The following is a 20535-nucleotide window of genomic DNA, read 5'->3' as shown; positions in this document are numbered from 1 at the left end:
ATGATTGCAATGAGTCTGGAGCATGTTGCAATATTTAGACAACTCGAGGAATAGACTTCAGCCTGTACTGTGACCTTTTCGAGTTGGTGTGCAGGGTTCATATGGGGAAGTCGAAAGCAGGGACCTTCTACAACATTGTTGGATTGAATAATTCAACCCTGTTGCTGCCTGTGCCTCTCTCGTACTTAGTAGCCAGCATGTAGTTCAGAATATTGCAACGTCCCGCGCAGCCTCTTCTGCCTTTCCACTTCCAAAACATGCAACAGATATAAAAGTAAGCCTGAAGCACGTGTGACCAATGTGCCACAGATATTTTCCCGACTATGTATCACCGTCCTAAAACTTATTTTTCAATGCTGACAAGTTCGAAATAACATCATAGACAGCGAATACCACAACCTGTCTCTTGAGCTGCTCTTTTGGTTTGGATCTACAGCACAAACGTTCACAAGATGTTTCCTCAATCGTGTTTCTAACTGTGTTGTGTTCGGATAAGACACATCCTAGGAAGGACGGAGCAAACGGGAAGCAAAAGCAGTTTGGTTGGTAATTTACGTTTAGCGCTCCACCGAACAACTCGAAACGATAGCCAAACAATCACAAAGTACTGGTAGCATTGCAACACGCAAACATGTGGAAATAGGAGAGCTTGTCACAGGACATAAACTCTGGTACGACTCAGGGTAACCACCACCATGATGCCGTTCGCGCGTTGTAAGTGGGGCGCCTGGAAACTTTGCAGCAAGAGCCGCCAATTGATATCAACGATTAAAGACTTTAAGCAGGCAGACTATTCTGAAAGCTGGTATACAGTGAGATAACGGTCTATGGCCGTAATATTCCGGCCAAGCCTAATTTACCTGCCGTGTGGAGTAAGTACTAAAGTGAGCTCTGGCCTCTGACGTTTCTGAACAAGGATAATCAAATACAGCAAAAGCTTGACGCAGATAATTCGAGTACCACTAAACCGCTGCTATATTTGGTTGTCAATATTGCCCTGACTCAAGTGAAAGTCATAGAATGACTCCTCGTCGGGGGTTACAGTACATGTTTTGTTCGCAGAAGTGTCCTAGCAAACTTATATTTCGTGGAAGGCTCAAGTTTAATAAATATGAGAGACCGATCTCAAAGTCTTTGATATCTTACTTTTGATCTTCAATCTAACCACTTTAATCCCCAAAAAGATAATGGCAAACGGAAACAATGGCGCAGAAGGGCACGAGAAAGTTCGGGTGTTGCTTCTCTTCTGGGAGGCTGACGACATGAATGTCAAAGCAGAACTGGAGCCGCTGAAATTTTTCTTCGCGGAAGAATGCCATTATTCCGTGGTCGAGTTCATGATTCCCAGCATTGATGCGGAAGGCAGGCTCTCGGATCAGATTCGGGAAACTGAAAATTTCTGCATGACAGAAAAGGCAGCGCTAATTGTTGTCTATTGTGGTCACGGAAGTGTTGATGAGTCCAAGCAATATCGCATCTCAGCTTTTGGGTCAGTGGTACTGTCTTTCGTATAGATTGGATCTCTTTATTCTAACGCTGTATGTATGACAGGCGAGGTTCTCGACACAACGGAGGAAATCCTTGGAACTCAAGCCCTTGGCTGAACTGGAATTCCGTTCAAAACTGGCTTCAAACGATTAATACAGATGTACTCATATTGATAGATTCTTGCTATGCAGCGGCCGCAGCCGCGTTCGACACGGGCCTCAAGTCACTACAGCGGACGGAAATGATTGTAGCTTGTGGATATGAGGCGGTCACGCATAGCAGCATGCAGCACATGTCGAAAAAGATGACTAAATACTTGAGGAAATCTCACCCTATTCTTGGGCCCATGCCGAGCTTCACGGAAGTGCTTGTTGAATGTTTGAGCTCTACGCTTAAGACAGGTGACTCTTTCTCTGTAACCAGGCTCCATCGAGATCTTATTAGACACATCGTCGAACAGAATTTTGCTCAGAGACGTTTTGGCGAAGCAACGAGGACACCGATATATATCAAGATAGATGAAGATAACACAAGAAGTAGCATTAAGTTCAATAGAGGGTCTGTGGTTCTGGGTCCTCCAGTCAAGCCCCTCAAAACTCTAAAGGATTTCGAAAAGCCGTTAGAATCAGAGCAAGCCTAGAGGGGAGCGGAAGCAGAATCAAAGGAAGGACCCCAAGATGTAGAAAGTCTGGAGAAGAGAAGTGAGGCATTGAAACCCCCAATGAGAAGAAGCAGTTTCTGAGGCTTGTTGGCTAAACAACTCATTCATATCAGTTGGATTATCATCGCGTTGTTTTCGAGAACCGCCTTATATTTTTCCTTGATGTCTGTGTCTGTACGTAAGAATGCAATGGATTTCATCTATGCCCGCCAAGTCGGTATCGTGTCGTGCCTTTTGACGTTGATGACGATCAGAGGGTAGATGGCATGAGTGGGGGGGGGGGGGGTTTGTTTGGCATTCCATAAGCTATGTAGCTGCACTATCTAAGGTTTGGGGCATGAGTGGTGTAATAAAGAGAAAAACAATATATAAGTCAACGAATATCATATGCAGCTATCTATGCTATCGGTCACGTACATCCCCTCACTTTTAGTGCGGGGCCCCCACTCTCGGCTAGTCAGGGGCTCCTTCTCTGATAAGATAAGATTCGGCGTTAGCTTGGCATGCAAAGCCAACTCTATCCTGACTCCCTTCATGCACTTCATTTCATCTCCGATACTTTTCCTGGATGTCACGATAAACCATGGATGAGAAGGTCTCCTCGTTGATGGGTGTTAGCTCATTGAAGACGAGAATAAGCCTCCCCTTCAGGCTGTTGATCGCAAGAGTGGGGCTCGTATTGTGTGTGCTTGGTCTCGTGCTCTGGCGGTATGGGTCTTTGTGGGAGGATACCAAAGCATTAGGAAGACAGCTTGGACACTGTGGACAAGTTGTGGACTTGAAAAGTATCGGCGTGCAGAGCTGGAGTGAAGTAACACCTGCACCGCAAATGCATACCTCGGCTTCAAAGCTGACTTGGATACAGGTCAAGCCATCGAGCAACTTGGTATGGTATCGGTGCTATGACGAGTACGACTGTGCAAAGCTTGAGGTAGGTGGTGTTTAGATGCATGCCAACAACGCAACTTAAAACCGTTCAGGTTCCCCTCGACTGGCTAGACGAGTCTGATCCTCGACGAGCAACCATTGCAATGATACGGTACAACGCTACAGACCGTTCAGACTACAAGGGCCCAGTCTTCATCAATCCCGGTACTCTTCTATCCATACCCTGCTTGATTCTAAATGCTGACTTCAAGAGGCGGCCCTGGAGGCTCTGGCATCTGGTATGTGAAGCACCTTGCGCCCTACTACCAGTCTGTTGTGGGCCGCAATCATGTATGTGAAACCAATGATCGTGGGAATATTATATTTAATGTTTCAGGATATCATCAGCTTCGATCCTCGAGGTATTGGTATGACACTTCCAAGCGTCGATTGTTGGAACAGCACCTACAGCAGTGTATCCGCTCTTCTATGGGAGTTACAAGATCCACCGAATGTCGATGCACACCCCGGATCTGTGTATGATGCTTATGCGTATGCTGCTGCATTCTCTCGCCACTGCGCAGATAACATCGGCGATATAGGACGATTTGTCAACACACCAAATGTGGCCAGGGACATGCTTCAGATGATCGACAAGCTCGGAGAGGACAAATTACAGTATTGGGGTTTCAGTTACGGAACATTCTTGGGAACTACATTCGCTGCTTTGTTTCCGGATAGGGTTCAAAGATTGGCTCTAGATGGTATGTTCCCTCTCAGAAGCGGAACTTGCATCAATGACCCAAGCTGACCTCGTTCAGGCAATGTCGATGCAAAGGAATTCTCTTCTGGTGCTGGAACACATTTCCTCGATGACACAGACGCAGTGATGAATGCATTTTACAGACATTGCCATCGTGCAGGCCCTTTACTCTGTGCTTTCTATGCCAACAACCCAGAAGCCATCGAAGAACGTCTCAAAAATATTCTCGCAGACCTCAAAATTCACCCCGTCATCGTCCCATCTTCTCCTTCTTCAAATCCGCGACCTGAAATTGTCTCATATTCCAAAGTACGACGAATGATATCAGCAGCACTTTATAGACCTCTAGTCGTCTTCCCATCCCTTGCTGAAGCTCTCACGGCTCTTGAAAATGGCGATGGCCGACCATTCGTTGATCTCACCTCGCAAGGAGGCGAAGAACTTCCACTGTGCGAAAAGCAGTATGATTCTAAAGATGGTGACCCTGAGTCACCAACACCAGAGGTGCCCGAAGCAGAAGGAAATCGGGATGCGACCAAGGCCATTATGTGCACAGATGCCAGACCTGCAGAAGGTGGAGTTGAGGGATTCCGCAATTATGTCGATACACTCGCAGGGATGAGTAAAGCTGCTGGTACCACAATGTCCAACATGTGGATGGGGTGTGTGGAATGGGGTATTAAGGCAAAGTGGCAATTCCGGGGTAAGTGATCGAGGACTGGAATTCGGAGAAAAGAGACTGACGTGGGGATAGGTCCATATGAAGGCAACACATCGCATCCCATCCTGTTCATTGCAAATACAGCTGATAACGTCACACCTCTTCGAAGCGCTCTCAACAATGCCAAGGGATTCCCAGGCTCCGTCGTGATGGCACAAGATTCATACGGGGTACGTGCAGCCTTCTGTCTTTGAACTGTATTCCTGACATACTCTAGCACACAACTCTTTCGATGCCATCTCGCTGCAGCGCTCTGAACATACGAAAATACTTCCAAACTGGTGAACTTCCTACGCCCGGGACAATCTGCGCACCTGATTATCTTCCTTTTGAGCGTTGGGATGTGACAAGCTCCTTATCTGGTACGACCGACGAGGAACGAGAACTTATCACCTTGGATCAATCCTTGTTGAAGTTGATGGAGGCGCCCGTTCTGGCTCTCGGGCACTGAAAGACGGAAGGATATCAACATGGAATTCATGACTAACGATGGGCGTCATTTTTGTACTTGTCATGACTTGAAGCATAGAAGAGCGGGATCATGCATTAACTGGAGCTAGGAGGAGAGAATTTGCTACGTCTTACGATACCACTTGTTACCCTTAGCTCCCATAGACGAAATAAGATGAGAATCAAAAACGGCGTTCACATGTCTTAGGATCGCTCAATGTCAAAATTGAAAAATTTAATCTTAATGAAATTGACGCTGTTCAAAGGTATGCAGAGTCGCTAGTTATTAAATACTAGGATTCCGAAGAGCAGCATTCTGGACATGGTCTACAGATAAGCACTTGGCTTAAAATCTAAAATGGATTGTCTGTCTTGCAGTTGAATGTTTCGCGTCTTGAGGTACGGCAGCGTTGACTTACAATAATCTTCACTCGGCCCAACAATGATCTATTTGACGACAGGCATGATGATACCCCCACCCATGTTCATTCTCTCCTCGTCGTCACCAGGGCGAATGGTAACAGCAAGCAGATTTTCGGTATTCAAGAAGCTTCTCCTGCAATCGTAGTCATAGACTCTATTTCCTTTGCATGAAATCCCTTCTCGAGCTACAACCCGGCAGTCGGACAATCACCCTCAAAGATATGCAACCCCACACGAGCTCTGTTCCGCTCAATTTCTCTACTTGGGTGAACGGAAGTCGTCCGGATAAACTTTATATAATCCATGATCCCGCCCCCGTCTTCAGGCACATCGTGGAGAACCTTGCTCGCCAAGAACCCTGCAGAACTCCACCTCGCTTTTTCGTGGTTGTCATTTAATATATGGTCTCTGAGTGGAAGACCCAGAGGTGTACTTAATTCCACCTGACCCAAGTGTAAAGTATGGATGAAGTCAAATTTCGGCGCCCCACAATCCGGAGCAAAAGAGTGATTGCTGGAGTGGGTAGCCCTTGACATATATTCTCCGCTCATCATCTTAATCTCAGGACTGCTATTTTTGCTTCTAGATTTCCACTATCTGGCTGGTAGTCCAGCTCAGCGCCGCCATGCATCTCTCCACCCTCCTCCTGGCGACAGCCAGTACACTCACCCAAGCTCTCCCTGAAGTTATTCCCCGAGCCACAACAGCCACTATCACAATCGACACTTCCAAAACTTACCAAACAATGGACGGATTCGGCTTTTCCGAAGCGTTCCAACGCGCAAATCTAATCGTCAACCTCCCTGCTGCAAAACAAGCGTCGATCCTCGACTTGCTCTACAATACCACCACCGGCGCCGGATTCTCCATCCTACGGACTGGAGTAGGATCTTCACCCGATTCTTCGTCTGATCACATGAACTCCATCGAGCCTAAGAATCCTGGAGGTCCAAGTGCAGCACCGAATTACACATGGGACGGGAAAGATAGCGGACAGATATTCGTGGCGAAGAAAGCGAAGGATTATGGCGTTACGACTTTCTATGCCAATGCCTGGTCTGCGCCTGGATATATGAAGACAAACGGAAATGAAAACAATGGGGGGTACCTTTGCGGAGTGAGTGGGGAAACTTGCACGAGTGGGGACTGGAAGAAAGCTTATGCAGATTACTTGATTGCGTATATGAAGTTCTATGCCAATGAGGGCATCAACTTTACCCATGTGGGGTTTTTGAACGAGCCGCAAAATGCGTGAGTTCTAATTTGCCTTGACTGAGGTATGAAGAGGCAAGAAGATGCGTACTGACGAAATGTAGCGCGAGTTACGCGGGAATGTTGAGCTCGGGGACACAAGCTGCAGACTTCATCAAAGTGCTTTATACCGAACTCAAAGCTGCAAACATGAGCAATGTAGCTATTGCGTGTTGTGATTCCGAAGGCTGGTTTGTGCTCTTTCTCTCCTTGGACTCCCAAGTATCTAACATACATAGGAACGACCAAGTAGGAATGACAGCTCAACTCCGAAGCGCAGGTGTCGAACCCATGATTGGAATTATAACCTCGCACACGTACACCTCTAACTTCAACGGGCCTATCAAAACAACTGCTAAAGTGTGGCAAACGGAATACTCTGATCTAAATGGAGGCTGGACAACCGCTTGGTACAGCTCAGGAGGGTCAGGCGATGGCCAAACATGGGCTTCATATGTGCATAATGCCGTCGTGAACAACAATTGTTCTGGGTATCTCTACTGGGTCGCAACGCAGGGAGGCAATACGAACGAAAAGATGATCCAGGTGACTGCTACCGATTACACGGTCTCCAAACGACTTTGGGCATTGGCTCAGTTCTCTCGCTTCATTCGACCTGGCGCTGTCAGAATAGGGGTGACGGGTTCACCTAGCGGACTAAGCACCAGTGCGTTCGTGAACGATGATACAGCACCTGTGTATGCTGGAGCTTTGGTGGTGCCGTGCTTGAATACCGGAAGCTCAAGCCAGAGTGTGACATTGAGCTTAAAGGGGTATAATGGGACGACGGTAGGGGCTTGGGTGACGAGCCAAACCCAAGAGATGGTCAGCATGGCGGCGACGTTGGGAAGTGATGGGACGGTGACGGCGACTTTGCCAGGGAGAAGTTTTGTTACGTTTTTGGTGGCGGCGAAGTGAATCAATTGTGAATTGCAGGAAGTGAGGATTCATGCGAGCAGAAGCAAAAGAAAAAATTGAGCGGAAAGTGTATATAAAGAATGGATGAATTGATGCACACGAAATAATCTCGCAGCTGAAAAGGTTTACGTCTGAATACAGATTGAAGCTATCAGTGTTTGGACGAAGAATATACATCGAGAGGATAATTACAATAGTCGAGCTACTAGACCAAACAGAATATTTTCGTCTCGAAAATGTCTGACTGTGGCTAGGACAATATATTCTCCTAGATGTGAGATCGAGTAGCAAGCGACTGCGCCTTTCCGAGTTGACAACAGAATTCGAACATGGAAAATTCTCTACTCTTCGTCAAGGTTCCGAAAACTTATATGGTAGGAAACGAACTAAAAATTCAAGGACTTTGACATATGTGCAAGAACCGCCCGAACTCCCCAAAGTATCAAGCGCCCGACTTCCAACCTTTTCCGTACCCGTACGTGTTTGTAATATACACCCCAAAAGACCGACTATCCAAGACGCAAATATAACGCCGAGCCTCCAATTTTCAAGTCCCAGAAACGATCATACAATCCGCCAACCGAAATCAAAGGCCGCTCTGTTGCTATGTACTTTACTCTTCTGCGACACTGGGAATGGCATGGCCAGGTTCTTGCTCTTCTCTCGTAACCTGTCTACTCAGCGTACTCGCTCCCATCCCGGCACCAGAGCTGCGCTTTCTCAACGGTAACGGTGATAGTTGTTGGCCCTCGGTGCTGTCCACGCTTCCTACTCTCGTCTGCCCGGGACTGATTCCTGAAATCCAACTCGACATGCTTCTCCTCCTTGCATTGAAGTCGAATTCGAATTGCCTGAGCATATCTTGATGTTGTTTACTTCTCTTCTTGTTTCCGCTTCTCTTGTGGCCGTCTTCAGGGGTCGACCATTCATCGCGATCCTTCTCTGCCCAGTATTCCAAACGCTTTCGCTGTTTGTCTGCCATCTTCTCCTCTTTGCTCCTTTTATCTCTTGACCAGGTCAAGGTCTTAGTCAGACTAAGGCGAGTCGAGTTGTTCGTCTTCGTAAGGGTTATGGTCGGGGTGGTGGCATTCGAATTGCAATTCGAGGGAGTTGGGGTTGCTGCACCGCTTGCGCCTGGCGTATTTGTCGCTGTTGGTACTCGAGAGCCGGAGTTGGACTCGGAAGAGCCAGACGACGAACTCACGGACCCCATTGCGCGACGAATGCGATCTTTCAAAGGCATGTTGAGGGGCGAGGTAGAGTTGCTGGGTATTTATTCGGCACGTAGGTATTAGGAATTCGATTGTAAGACCGAGGAGTTTCGTATAAGATATCAAGGTATTTTTCGACGACTTGTTCTGTGTGAAGATGATTGCGTTCGTAGCTGTGATGGTTGTTTCATTCGTTTCTGTCGAGGTTGAGTGACGTACTATGTGTACGAAGACTTAATAGGCGGTACGTCCGTAATATACCAAGTATCTCGGACGATTGTTGAGGAAGATATTCGAATCCTTATCAGAGCAGTTGGATTACGTTCCTTCTAGTTCTCGTCCTCGTCGTCTCCGGGAATATGTACCGTTCTCGTGTCCTTCGATCGTGGTGTGACAGCCAACAGCAGATTTCTCCTATTGTGTCTTCCTTTGCGCGATTTATATCGACGTATCGTTGCAGCCCTCGCAGACTCGTCAGGATCGCCAGTATTTCTGTCAACCTGCTTCTCAGAGCTTCTCAGACGATAAAATATATCTTGGAGGTTCGAAACCTGCTTCAATTCTCGCCGTCGTTGTCGGTCATATCCAGATGCAACCTCGATGCAGCTTCGAACCCCTCTCCTCGACCCTGGAATTGCGTACGTGCATCATCCGTACAATGACGAACGCCAAATGGGGATTGGCCATTGAGAGTGAAGCATTTGAGAGTGGAGAAGAGCTAGCACATTTTCAGTCAAGTGCGGGATGTCGGCACGGAGAAAGCACATGCTCCTTTGTCCCACATTCCACCGAACATTGCGGCGAAGATTCAACCTTCTCTCGACGTTCGAGAACAACTCCAGAAGCTTAATATAGCTCAGTCAGACAAGCCAGGAGGACCTTGTTATCAGCGGAAACATGTCAAAGGTAATCAGATGGCAGAGCACGACATGAGACGGCAGTTCATCGTCTGAAACCAAGCTTTACCAAGCCTTGAATTATCCGCACGGTTCCATGTATCAACATCGCGTGGCCCGAGTTCTCAACTGACACCGGGACACTTGAGACACGTCAAGCAAGGGCATGATGCATTGACCATTGCTTAAAGGCATTTACAAGAGCCGGCAGATCAGACGGCGCCCATACCTTGCTCTTTACCCCAGGTTTCACAAATCACGAGATAACTGCGCCTGAGGACGTCAAACCGAGAGCTCGTTCATTGATCGCTCAATCACTCGAGCTGGCTATCCAAAAACACCCTCCAACATTTCAGTGCTCGTCACCGCCCCCCAAAGAGTTCGTATAAATGCATGCGTGCAAAGCAGACTCATCCATCATCCCCCTCGTAACCCATGCCACGGATCTACCGTCTGCAAGTCCAAATTCCCAGCCCTCTACCTGTACCCAACCCTTCCCAGTACCAGCCCCAGTCTGCCCCGTAGTAAAAGCACCATCATTATCTACATGTACTCGTCTGCCTGAACTCCGTATGCAATCAATACAACCCAAACCAAGCAATCTCAAACCGTGACTCAAAACTCTCAATTGATAACTTGGCCCAGGATCTGAGCCTCGATAGCGGCGACTGAGAACTCGTTTGAGCTACCAATTTGAACGAAAGCTTGAACGTTGGGCTGGATGATCAGAGCAGGGTCGTTGAAGTTCTGTGCGTTGCCAAAAGATGGAACGGAAACTCCTTGTGGGAGGAGGTTCAATCCCTGAGCTTGGAGGGAGATGTTTCCACCAGGAGTGTATGAACCAAGGTTGGGGGCAGCGAAACCAGTACCTGATGCTTGAGCTGCAGCAAAGACTGAGCTTGGCACATCGTTCGCGATGGTCATGGATGCTTGCTCGTTGATCTGAACGAAGACTTGCTCCTGGATTGTGGGGTTGGATTGCAATTGACGGACAAGGTAGCGGTTGTTGCTGCTTCCGGAGTTGCGGTTGTCGACAACTTGAGTGACGATCACCAGCACAGTGTTCTGAGCCTCATTAGCTTCATCTCCCTAACCGAAAGAAGTTTGATAATACATACGACGTTGCTGTTGAGGCTGTTGAATGTGTTCGTTCGGATGTTGTCAATGGCGAACTGAAGTTCTTGTTGAGCCAAGATCTGGAGCTGGATTGCCTGGGAGAGTGCAATCTCTGTTTGCAAGACCTGTTGTTCGAGCGCTGCCGAGTTGTCGACCTGGAGAATTGTAATTTGCTCCTCAGTGATCTGGACGTTGGCTTGGTAGCTGCCTTGGAACAAGTCTTTGCTGTTGCCAAAGTTGTTCTTTCGGGGTACGATGGCGCGGGGAGACCAGTTGACACCACGCGCAGCATGTGTGATGGCTTCTCGTGCTTCGACATCCTTCTGGAATCTTGAGTGGAGTTGAGGTGCTGTAAGAGGATTAGCTGGGCCTCTGTGAATTTAGAAGAGGTGTACTGACCTGCAGCAGCAGTGGCGATTAAGCCGAAGACAGCTAGTGTATTGAAGAGCATGATGATGATTTTAAGTTTAGACTGAAGAATTGATAAGTGGTATTAAAAAGAATGTTTGTTTGTAAAATAAAAAATGACTGTGGCGGCCGCTGGGGCGCTCGTGAAAGGAATGGGAAGGTAGGTAGAGGGCACTGAAAAGTATTGGAAGTGGTGCTGGTCGGGAAAAGTTGAAGGTAGCTGATGGACAGCTATTATACTTGTTCACTCATGCACCATGCTCTCGAGTGATGTATCCGGAACCAACATCAGCCGCCCATGAACCTACCCCGTAGGCTTGGCCGATCCAAGTTTATTTCAAATAGGCTCAGCCGCGACATGGGTATCCCCCTTCCAAGACTCCTTCTTGGTGCTCGTAGCTTGATGCTCACATCAAGGCTTGTTCATAACTCAAAGAACACTGTACTACCATGACCCTTGGCTGTATCTTCTGGCTGCAGGCATAATTGCCAAGTCGGACGAGAAATAGTCCTCAAAAGTCTGACGTGTGGATACGCACAGGCTCCATCCCATGGAGAAGAGACGGGATGACAGGAAACCGTTCCACCAAGAAGCTTAAAACATCGTTTGGCCAATTGAGGATGTTCAGAGGAGGCAAAATGTCGAAGCGCACAAAGCTTGGCGAATCATTCCCCTGTCTCGCTCGAGACCCCGCCGAAACTCGTCCGGTATCAACGGATGAAATGTCAAATAGTTCGGAACGCCGAAGGTGACAGAAAGCCTAATTAGTGCTGTCAAACACAGCGGTACCATATATCACGACGATATAGGTGATAAGATGAAGCCAAATGCAGGGTTTGCGCCGAACTTTAGATCAGATATCCCATCTTGGGATTTGGCCCGTTGCCCAAGGCGTGATTTATCCCCAGTCTGGAGAAACGGCTCACCCATGAACTGTCTAGTGTGAAGTACCGTTGTAGCTGATATGCTCAGCCACGATGTTGCCTGTGCGACGATAGTGGCTTCAAGATCTTGTGGCCAAGCTAATTCGGTGTGAGAGTACCCTGGGAACAGCAGACATTGTTTCTCTGGCTGACGGAAGCCATTGGCTCGATGTTTACACTTCATCAATGGTAGACTTCCAAGACAGAACTGAATCCGGCAGAGTTTAGAACAAGATGATGGGGGAGAACAGCATCGTTTGAATCTCCCTCATCAAGGATACTCGTAACGTACTGCATATCTGAATATCCGGATCAAGATGATCAGGGAAACCAGACGAGTCATCCCAAGTCAGGCTTTTCAGTCGATTGTCTGACCAAACGCTGGTGTGATCACGACTTTCAGCCGGTGAAGGAGTTTTGTTAGAGACTTGGAGATCCCCAATGCAACCGGAGAGAACACATGCCGAACGAAATTTTCCAACATTGATATATCGCCAAGACATCCTGAACTCGAGTGGCGAAGTGGTTAGAAATCCTCCAGGATGCGTTTCAAAACATCGCAAGTCTTCGATGTATCTCTAAAAGAGCACCAGGTGAGTGAAGTCGTGGTGATGTTCGAGCAGAAGTTGGGACAAGAAGAACTCTTTGGGTAGCGCCCAAATATGGATCTAGTGCCCAAAGTGGTCTAGCCATCATGTGACGCACTATCTTCCTATCCGCCAATTAGCTTTAGCTAGGAATCGGCAAAAAATAAAATTTCCAAATTCACAACTGCAGCTTTCGCAAACACCAAAACACTTCTGCACAGTCAATCGTTCCTACAACACAAGTAGAGATGGCATACGCACCTAGAGGTGGACGCGGCGGCGATCGGGGAGGTCGAGGAGGCTTTGGCGGTGGCCGGGGCGGTGATCGAGGCGGACGAGGCGGATTCTCAAGAGGAGGTAGCAGAGGTCAGTTTTACTATTCTTGCGACCTCGAATTCCCTCATGAGGGGTAAATTGGTGGTCGCAAATCTTCCTCTGGCATTTGCGCAGAGCTCTTGGAACAAATGTAGCTGACCGGAGGGTAAGGAGGTCGAGGTGGTGGAGATAGAGGTGGACGTGGAGGAGGCAGAGGCGCACCCCGAGGCCGTGGTGCACCGAGAGGACGTGGAGGTGCTGGCGCAAAGGGTGGTGCGAAGACCATCATTGTATGTATACCTTCTTCAGCTTGTCTATGCGATGCTGATTATCCCAGGAACCCCACAGACATGCTGGTATATTCGTCGCTCGAGGCAAGGAAGACATGCTGGTAACCAAGAACCTCTCACCCGGCGAGTCTGTCTATGGCGAAAAGCGCATCTCGGTCGAAAATGCCGGTCCCGCGAACGCAGACGGTACTCCAAGCACAACCAAGGTCGAATACCGAGTCTGGAATCCTTTCCGAAGCAAGTTGGCTGCTGGTGTCTTGGGTGGTTTGGACGAGATCTTCATTAAGCCGGGAGCCAAAGTTCTGTACCTCGGTGCTGCATCTGGAACCTCCGTATCGCATGTTGCAGATATCGTTGGTCCTACGGGAACTGTTTTCGCTGTCGAGTTCTCGCATCGTTCAGGTCGTGATCTGATCAATATGGCTACCCACCGCACAAATGTCATTCCAATCATTGAGGACGCTCGTCACCCCCTCCGTTATAGAATGCTGGTTTCCATGGTCGATGTCATCTTCGCAGATGTCGCCCAGCCTGATCAAGCTCGTATCGTTGGATTGAACGCACATTTGTTCTTGAAGGTTGGAGGCGGTATCGTGGTCTCGATCAAGGCAAACTGTATCGACAGTACCGCTGCACCAGAAGCAGTTTTCGCACGAGAAGTCACAAAGTTGAGAGAGGAGAGAATTAAGCCTTTGGAGCAATTGACACTTGGTAAGCACGCATTGCTTCATATCTTCGTGAGGAAGTCGCTAATCACAATCCAGAACCTTTCGAGAGAGATCACTGCATCGTCGTCGGTCGTTATGTTCGTTCTACTACCTAGGAAACATCCGTAGAAACGGTGCTTCTTACAAAGTTGCACAACAATGCGTCGTGGAAATCGTATGGCTTGGTTTGGTGTGCACACACGGCAGCGTGCTCTTTTCTTCGTTGGGATAGGTTGTCTTTATTTGCTACTGGTGTAACTATTCGGATCCTGGCGTTCAGGTTCTTGCGATACGAAGGTTACTTACAAAAATAAATTGGGCATTGTACAGCAATGGATACCTATGAAAATTGACAGACGATTCTTCTTGATCGATTGTCTTCGTGTCATAGCTTCGATGTCTGCGGACAACGAAAGCTTGCTATTCCCGGAATCCCAGTGGACTTTGTGAACTGGACCAACTCGACTTTTTCTTTGGTTTTGGTCGGACATTCTCTCAAGTGAGTTGCAATGTCAAAGATGGAAAAAGAGGGCGGGAAACGAAGGCTTTGGACACAATTCACTGTCGCTTCTGGTTGGAATGTTCTATCTAGTCTTACGAAGTATAAGCGGAATCAAAAACGGTACGAGTAAAGTCGGCTCAAAATCTTCTCGAGACAATTTTCATCATCTGTCTTCTCGCATTCCAGTTTCCAAGTTGAGGTCGCTTGTTCTTCACGGGTTTATTCTCATCGTCTCTATAAGCTTAGAAATCTGTCATTCTTCAAACCGTGATGGTATCCCAACATGCATCCCAACGTTCTCTGTGTTTGTTGCCCACACCTGTACATGCTGACATCTACAGACCTGTGTAACGCACAGTACTCAGGATGGAATATGTAATCCTCGAGGCATCAATGGCAGTCACGCATGGAGCTGGGGCGTAATCGTGTTGGAGGGAAGATTCCGCAAGGCTGACTGTCAATATCAGGATCAAATGCCTCAGCAGTCCCTAGCATGTGCATCGATTGTCAGAAGTGTCGATCTCGATCAGCAGGATCCCATTCTGAAAGCTCGCCCAACAGTTGGTGATGAGCTCGACGTGCATGGTCCAGATAACTGTCGCAGTATGCAGAAGCATCGAGCCACTACAATCTCACCGCCTTGAAAACGCTCCCACGAACCGTCATTGATTGGAGGTGGGTGCAGATGTGGTGGAGATGAAAAATGAGGAGAAAAGACCCTGCATGAAGGATCAATCGCACGTGTCAACACCCGACTGATCAACCTACCTAGTTTCGCATCGGAGAATTCCTCGACAATCAGAATGCGGAGAGAGCTCAATGTGGAGGTGCAATGCAGAGTGAAAACTTCATAGGGAGTGGAGCTTGTGGAGGAATCGGAACATTGGAGGCACTGAAGAGCTAAGACGATCGGTGATACATCGTTTTAGGGGTCGTTTTAGGGGTCTCAGCCGCTGACCGAATAGAACATTTCGAGTCACTTGATTACATGCGTGCACACGTCCATGGCGTGAGACCCGGCAAAGCTCTGTATTCTCTTTCTGGCTCGGAGGTGCCTCCGCGGAGTCTAGATGGCAGTCACCAACAAAATCTGACCTCGAAATAGGCATTTATTAAGCGGGCCAAGACCTTGGCTGCTGCGAAATCAACGCTTCTGCAAGATAAATGTGCGTCTCCCGTGCCGTTTGTTAGATCGGATTCGACCCTGGATGCATCAACACCTGAGTTGCAGACTGCAGTTAAGCGGGGAAGGATGAGTGCAGATTGAATTTGAGCTCCCCAGACTACCATTGGAGATAGCAACGAGTGAGTTGGTGATTTGGCACCTCGCCGTATGATTCGGTACATCTGGAGGCTGCCCGCATTTCTCCACCTTGGGCAGGGCAAAGGACATAAAAGCAAACTTTCGATGGATATGAATGGATAACCGGGCGCTTGGGTCCCCAACTCGGTGTATAACACTTATTGCATTGAGCTATGTCTCAGTCCCTGCAGAACGGGTACTTACCGATCTGAAATTTGGAAGCTTCTCGTTGTTGTGTGGAAAAGATCAGATGAGTAAAGGCATGACCTGCTCAAAACAAGGTGAAGTTTGCTGTATGACATGTTCATGGACAATATCACCACAAGGTCGCCCATGTAATGTAACTTGGCGAATCAAAACGACAGCACCAAGTCTTCGGCTAGGGTACCGGTTGTGACATGTCATTTACGGGCCGAACCCCTTGATACGATGCCATACTCTCCTCAGACCGGCCCGGAGAACCCTGGAGAGAATGGGTGGGCAGCCGTGAAAAAGCAATGTGTGGCGGGCCAGTGCCTTGGAACCGGGTCCCGCAGCCCTTGTGCTTATGTTTGGTGTTGAACTTAGGTAGTGATATCCATTTGAGGGCAGTATATGCAGTTGGTTGGGCTGCACTGCAAGGCGACGTGCATCGTGCGGGAGAAGCACATGCCAAGTTTTGCGGTATGGTGGGAGGAGGAAGAGCCAGAAAAGGGGGGCAATGGCGGGGTTGAAGATAGCCGAAACTAGGACCAATAGTTGATGAAGACCTCTTTCAACTCTAAAACGTTTCTTTTGCATCTACTTCCTTCTCGACCTCCATGCATGCGTCCCCACCATGATTCGGTCCCATTGTTCCGTTCCCCGTTGCACGGTTGCAGTCCTCGAATCACCACCAACCACCACAGACGACAGCCTGGAGCAGGTTGCAGTTGTGCCATGTTCCTCACCGACTAACTTCATAGCTCTCCATCAAAGCAATATTCCCGCTACGAATGATCTTGTCCACTGAGTTTTCTCTACACGTCGTTTTCTTCAAAGTCGCCATGCGGTCTTCTGAGTACGGAATATGCTATCCGCATTCTTTGAAACACGAGATTGTTGCGTGTGTGAGTCTTGCATGCGTGGTTCGCACGTAGCTTTAGTAAGGCAAATAGGCGTCGATAGGTCAACCCGGGCGCTGGAATATCGTGGTTTGCTGTGGATCGTGTAACACGGACACAACAACGCCTCAGGGTCCTCTTTCCCTGAATCAGGCTAATGCACTGTCCGGAAGATGGACAATTATATTCCTACTCGCCAGAAAACGCCACCAACCACGATGCTATCATGATATGTATCTATGCCTCGTTGCTTTTTATGGACATGGAACATTGGGGAGTGGTATGTGGGGGAGACGAAAGATTTCGGCCTTCAGTTGTACAAACAAAGGTCTTGCATGCCGTACTTCGTACCACCCTCGAGCTATCCAACTCCTTTGTCATCTGAACAAGCCATAATGCATGAGTGGGCTTGAAAATGTCTGAGTCGATCCTTGGTGCTGCAGCATTCTTGGTCAACGGAAGATCTGAGTCAACGGGAAGCCGACCCTGCTTCTGTTGTATGTTATTGATGTCCTCGCCTTTCCTAGGACAAGGAGCTTGCCAGAGTTCCCAATCGCTCACCCTGCCGCCAAAGAAGATGGTGAACCAATTACCAGCTCTCTTGAAGGTTACACACCGCATCGCTCTCAAGCCGCAGATGATGAAGTCAACTCTGTCAGATTCTCCTCACAAGAACCTCAAGGCAGATGATGATTATGCCCAGTCATGTTCCAACCCTACTGAATGGCTCCTAAGGCAGTTCCATCCCTCCTATATGTTACATATAGATAGACAAGTCTGCTCGATGGAGGTCTGGTTGCTTTCGCCGTTGCGATACTTTACCAGGAGTTTCACGTGTGAACCGCTTCAAAGACGGGTACACTGTATTCATTGTCAATATGGTTCTCAAGCCTTGTGGAGACGAGACTGGTGAATACTATCTTATCGTTTCAAGTTTACCATGGTCCGCCACTTGGCAGAAACTAAAAGACTTTGTCCGATATCCTGAGACTGGCGGCTGTATAAATGTAGAACACGTCTTTATATACCCTTCGGCAACCGATGGCTGGGTCAAAATCCGGGGCAGAGAGGACTTCGAGCGAGCATATGGTAAGACCCTTGATGATTCGAAATCTACTTTCGAGATCAAGACAGAAGTGTTAATGTCTTTACGGAATTCCTCAACGGCCGAGTCTTCGAGGGGAAAGCAATTGTCGCAGATGGCCGTAACGGACATAGCCTTGTGAATCTTCGAGATCTCGAACCCATTCAAACCTCAAGCAAGCAACCCGCATACATCAAGACATCTCCCCCTGATACGCATGCATATACTTCATCTTCAACAAAGTACAATCAGCAAACAGCGGGCGCAGAATCCCTCTCGCACTACCAACCTTCTCTGAATTCTATCCAAGATGTCAGTTATTTAATTTGCGAGACTGCCAATAACCAAACTGACAAATTATAGTTCAGTAGCCAATCGCAGTCTCCAATTGTCAGCTATTCTTCCGGCTCCACAACATATTCCAACGAAATGAGCCACTCACTGCAATCTGCCAATTATGCATCTTCGTCTCCATGTACGTCCTTTAGCACTCAGTCGTTCAACTACGCTGCAGCTCCTACCTCCCAAAATCTTTACATGGCGAATCCTCCACCGACTCCTATCTATGCTCGCCCGGTCCACATGGGTTTCGCCTTGGTTCCGATGGCTCAAATCGTTCCTGCCCCTCCAGCTATGAAGCCGCAGTACCAGTATCCGCCAGCAGAGGAAGCTCATCATGTCGTTGTCCACACCGAAGCTCGAAAGGTCATCATCACAGACCTGTCCCACTCGATCACCGAGAAAGAACTACGAAATCTGCTCGAACGCGCAGCACAGAAATCACGATCTCGCTCTGCTACCCCAGCCGAAGAGTACCCAATTGCATCTTTTGACATCCCCAGGCACTCAGACGGCAAAGCCAAAGGTCACGCCTTTGTTGTCTTCTCCTCCCCTCATATTGCCCAGCGCGTTATGGATGCATTACATGGAAAGAGGTTTCAACGCAGGGAACTTAAAGTCAGATGGACTAAAGAAGGGGCAGATTCAAAAGTACAACAGACTTACTCAACACAGCCTCCTATCCCACCACGTTCTCAAGTAGCTCTAGCAACCTTTGCTCCACAGATGGATCAGACGTACTCCGCACAGCCACTCATCCCACCACGTTCTCGAGCACCTCCAGCAGCTCCCACTTTACAGACGGGCCAGATGTGGATAGCAGGTGATAGCAATACCACTAGCACTAGCACAGAGCCCAAGAAAGAGAAGCGAGACAAGACAAGGACCAGAACTCAGGACAGGAACTGTGACGCAGACAGTGAACGTGAAATAATCTCCAGGACCAAATCTAGGAACTCTGAGCGTGCTCCAATGGTGGTAGATGGTACTGGTGGGAAACGACGACATCGCTGAGTCTTCGACCTTGGCACTGCCTGCAGAAACGCATATCGCTGGGCAGAGGATGGGTGCGAATTTCCCAAATATGCGAATGCGAGGATGCGTGTACGCTTGGTTGTTTGGAGTTGAGCGTCGGTTTCTGTCGAATAAAATGTTCCCATGTTGAGATGTTGATGAAGTCTTCACTCTGGAGTTTATGGTTTGTGCAATCGCAGTGAAGATAATTATACTTTATTTGACATGTAAACTTCACATGCGTTTGTTCTTTTGTTTCGATTCTTCGATTGACAGCATTACTTCCACCGGTATCGTGGAGTTGTCCTTGATGTTTTTTGTAAAGATCTTGCTTTGGCGCATCTCCTGACGTTGGAACATTTAAGACCCTGAATAGCCAAGCCGGATGAGGTGAAGATTGCAGTAGGGCTGAAGTTTCGTGGCGGGCCAAGACGGACAATGTCTTGGATTTCAGACTAAGGTTAACCCACCACCAAAATTTTGTTCCAGCCTTTGAGCGTACCGCGAACTTGAAATGTACTTTGTTATTAAAACATTGAACAATGATTGATATACTGTTGTGCGCCTTCCTCAAAGGTATTCTGTGCACATCAAACCATGACGTCAAGATTTGTCAGCGGCCAAGCGGATGCGACGACGGTGAAACGCACCTTCAGGCTGATCCCTCTCGTCTCCTCTTTCCGCTCGTCGGATAAACCGTGGAGGTTTCTATTCTCGTAGGTGAATACATCTCCATTCCTTCATTCACTCACTTCTTTTTTTTCCCCTTCTTCCTCTTGGATTCATGTGTCGTGCCTGATCAGGTTCGAGTATGGCACCACGCGTCCGCGATCGCATCAAATCTGAATCTGGTAAACCTGCATCATCCCGCCGCTGGACCCGTTCCGTACTTCTAACCTCGCACGAAGTCCAAATTCAAATTTGATGCCACAGAACCTTTCGTCGGCCCATCCAGCCTTCCTTTTAACGTCGATTTCCTCGACATCACACTCTTTTCAGTTCACCAATCATGACGCCCATGTCGAATCGAAGCAAACAAGGCTTTATCTGCATACTCGCTTTGGCGACCCTCACAATCATATGGAGCTTCAGGTTCTTTGGTCCAGAGGGCCATGTGGTTAGGAACAAGGTCATCCCGTACGCAAAGGCTGCTTATTCCCAGGTTCAATCTCAACAGACCATTCAGTCGGTCGACCTCACTCATGTCGGGAGATA

At 48.2% G+C, this 20535-nt stretch overlaps 7 protein-coding genes across 7 annotated transcripts; 5 read left to right on the top strand and 2 right to left on the bottom strand.

Annotated features, from left to right (window-relative positions):
• Nucleotides 1-1187: 1187 nt before the first annotated feature.
• Nucleotides 1188-2128, top strand: LY89DRAFT_738003 (uncharacterized protein; the record flags this gene model as incomplete). The annotated part of the gene is made up of 2 exons (XM_018220320.1): nt 1188-1489; nt 1552-2128. 2 exons carry the CDS (start codon nt 1188-1190, stop codon nt 2126-2128), a joined length of 879 nt encoding a protein of 292 aa, XP_018067466.1.
• Nucleotides 2129-2699: 571 nt separating this feature from the next.
• On the top strand, nt 2700-5130 carry LY89DRAFT_721883 (alpha/beta-hydrolase). Its single transcript, XM_018218681.1, has 8 exons — nt 2700-2960; nt 3015-3080; nt 3130-3241; nt 3291-3367; nt 3414-3780; nt 3838-4482; nt 4534-4670; nt 4718-5130. Exons 1-8 carry the CDS (start codon nt 2733-2735, stop codon nt 4949-4951), a joined length of 1866 nt encoding a protein of 621 aa, XP_018067465.1. The 5' UTR covers nt 2700-2732; the 3' UTR covers nt 4952-5130.
• An 868-nt stretch (nt 5131-5998) lies between these two features.
• LY89DRAFT_673206 (glycoside hydrolase) lies at nt 5999-7542 on the top strand (the record flags this gene model as incomplete). Its single annotated transcript, XM_018213346.1, has 2 exons — nt 5999-6624; nt 6690-7542. The coding sequence occupies 2 exons, from the start codon at nt 5999-6001 to the stop codon at nt 7540-7542; spliced, it is 1479 nt and encodes a 492-aa protein (XP_018067464.1).
• A 307-nt stretch (nt 7543-7849) lies between these two features.
• LY89DRAFT_201964 (uncharacterized protein) lies at nt 7850-8949 on the bottom strand. The gene has a single exon (XM_018205793.1). It carries the CDS (start codon nt 8783-8785, stop codon nt 8156-8158), a length of 630 nt encoding a protein of 209 aa, XP_018067463.1. The 5' UTR covers nt 8786-8949; the 3' UTR covers nt 7850-8155.
• A 907-nt stretch (nt 8950-9856) lies between these two features.
• Nucleotides 9857-11677, bottom strand: LY89DRAFT_721880 (uncharacterized protein). Its single transcript, XM_018218680.1, has 3 exons — nt 11165-11677; nt 10768-11114; nt 9857-10738 (listed from the first exon to the last, which is right to left on the bottom strand). Exons 1-3 carry the CDS (start codon nt 11214-11216, stop codon nt 10274-10276), a joined length of 864 nt encoding a protein of 287 aa, XP_018067462.1. The 5' UTR covers nt 11217-11677; the 3' UTR covers nt 9857-10273.
• Nucleotides 11678-12932: 1255 nt separating this feature from the next.
• LY89DRAFT_652548 (Fibrillarin) lies at nt 12933-14355 on the top strand (the record flags this gene model as incomplete). Its single annotated transcript, XM_018212204.1, has 4 exons — nt 12933-13041; nt 13171-13289; nt 13337-14000; nt 14054-14355. The coding sequence occupies 4 exons, from the start codon at nt 12933-12935 to the stop codon at nt 14110-14112; spliced, it is 951 nt and encodes a 316-aa protein (XP_018067461.1). The 3' UTR covers nt 14113-14355.
• Nucleotides 14356-17285: 2930 nt separating this feature from the next.
• Nucleotides 17286-19625, top strand: LY89DRAFT_721877 (uncharacterized protein). Its single transcript, XM_018218679.1, has 3 exons — nt 17286-17972; nt 18014-18279; nt 18331-19625. The coding sequence occupies exons 1-3, from the start codon at nt 17762-17764 to the stop codon at nt 19318-19320; spliced, it is 1467 nt and encodes a 488-aa protein (XP_018067460.1). The 5' UTR covers nt 17286-17761; the 3' UTR covers nt 19321-19625.
• Nucleotides 19626-20535: the final 910 nt, after the last annotated feature.

The sequence above is a fragment of the Mollisia scopiformis genome (genome assembly GCF_001500285.1).
Source record: "Mollisia scopiformis unplaced genomic scaffold LY89scaffold_20, whole genome shotgun sequence".
Classification (NCBI taxonomy): domain Eukaryota; kingdom Fungi; phylum Ascomycota; class Leotiomycetes; order Helotiales; family Mollisiaceae; genus Mollisia; species Mollisia scopiformis.
The sequence above is the reverse complement of the archived record's forward strand: the minus strand, read 5'-3'. Positions and strand labels throughout refer to the sequence as shown.

What these genes read in the sequence shown, in the direction of transcription:
- LY89DRAFT_201964 (XM_018205793.1), bottom strand. Translation starts at nt 8,785, where the DNA reads ATGCCTTTGAAAGATCGCATTCGTCGCGCAATGGGGTCCGTGAGTTCG.
- LY89DRAFT_721880 (XM_018218680.1), bottom strand. Translation starts at nt 11,216, where the DNA reads ATGCTCTTCAATACACTAGCTGTCTTCGGCTTAATCGCCACTGCTGCT. An exon ending in AATCGCCACTGCTGCTGCAG is followed by an intron (nt 11,115 to 11,164) that starts GTCAGTACACCT and finishes ATCCTCTTACAG; the next exon opens with CACCTCAACTCCACTCAAGA. An exon ending in ACAGCCTCAACAGCAACGTC is followed by an intron (nt 10,739 to 10,767) that starts GTATGTATTATC and finishes TCTTTCGGTTAG; the next exon opens with GGAGATGAAGCTAATGAGGC.
- LY89DRAFT_721877 (XM_018218679.1), top strand. Translation starts at nt 17,762, where the DNA reads ATGGTTCTCAAGCCTTGTGGAGACGAGACTGGTGAATACTATCTTATC. An exon ending in GGACTTCGAGCGAGCATATG is followed by an intron (nt 17,973 to 18,013) that starts GTAAGACCCTTG and finishes TTCGAGATCAAG; the next exon opens with ACAGAAGTGTTAATGTCTTT. An exon ending in CTCTGAATTCTATCCAAGAT is followed by an intron (nt 18,280 to 18,330) that starts GTCAGTTATTTA and finishes GACAAATTATAG; the next exon opens with TTCAGTAGCCAATCGCAGTC.
- LY89DRAFT_721883 (XM_018218681.1), top strand. Translation starts at nt 2,733, where the DNA reads ATGGATGAGAAGGTCTCCTCGTTGATGGGTGTTAGCTCATTGAAGACG. An exon ending in ACGACTGTGCAAAGCTTGAG is followed by an intron (nt 3,081 to 3,129) that starts GTAGGTGGTGTT and finishes AAAACCGTTCAG; the next exon opens with GTTCCCCTCGACTGGCTAGA. An exon ending in TGGCACAAGATTCATACGGG is followed by an intron (nt 4,671 to 4,717) that starts GTACGTGCAGCC and finishes GACATACTCTAG; the next exon opens with CACACAACTCTTTCGATGCC.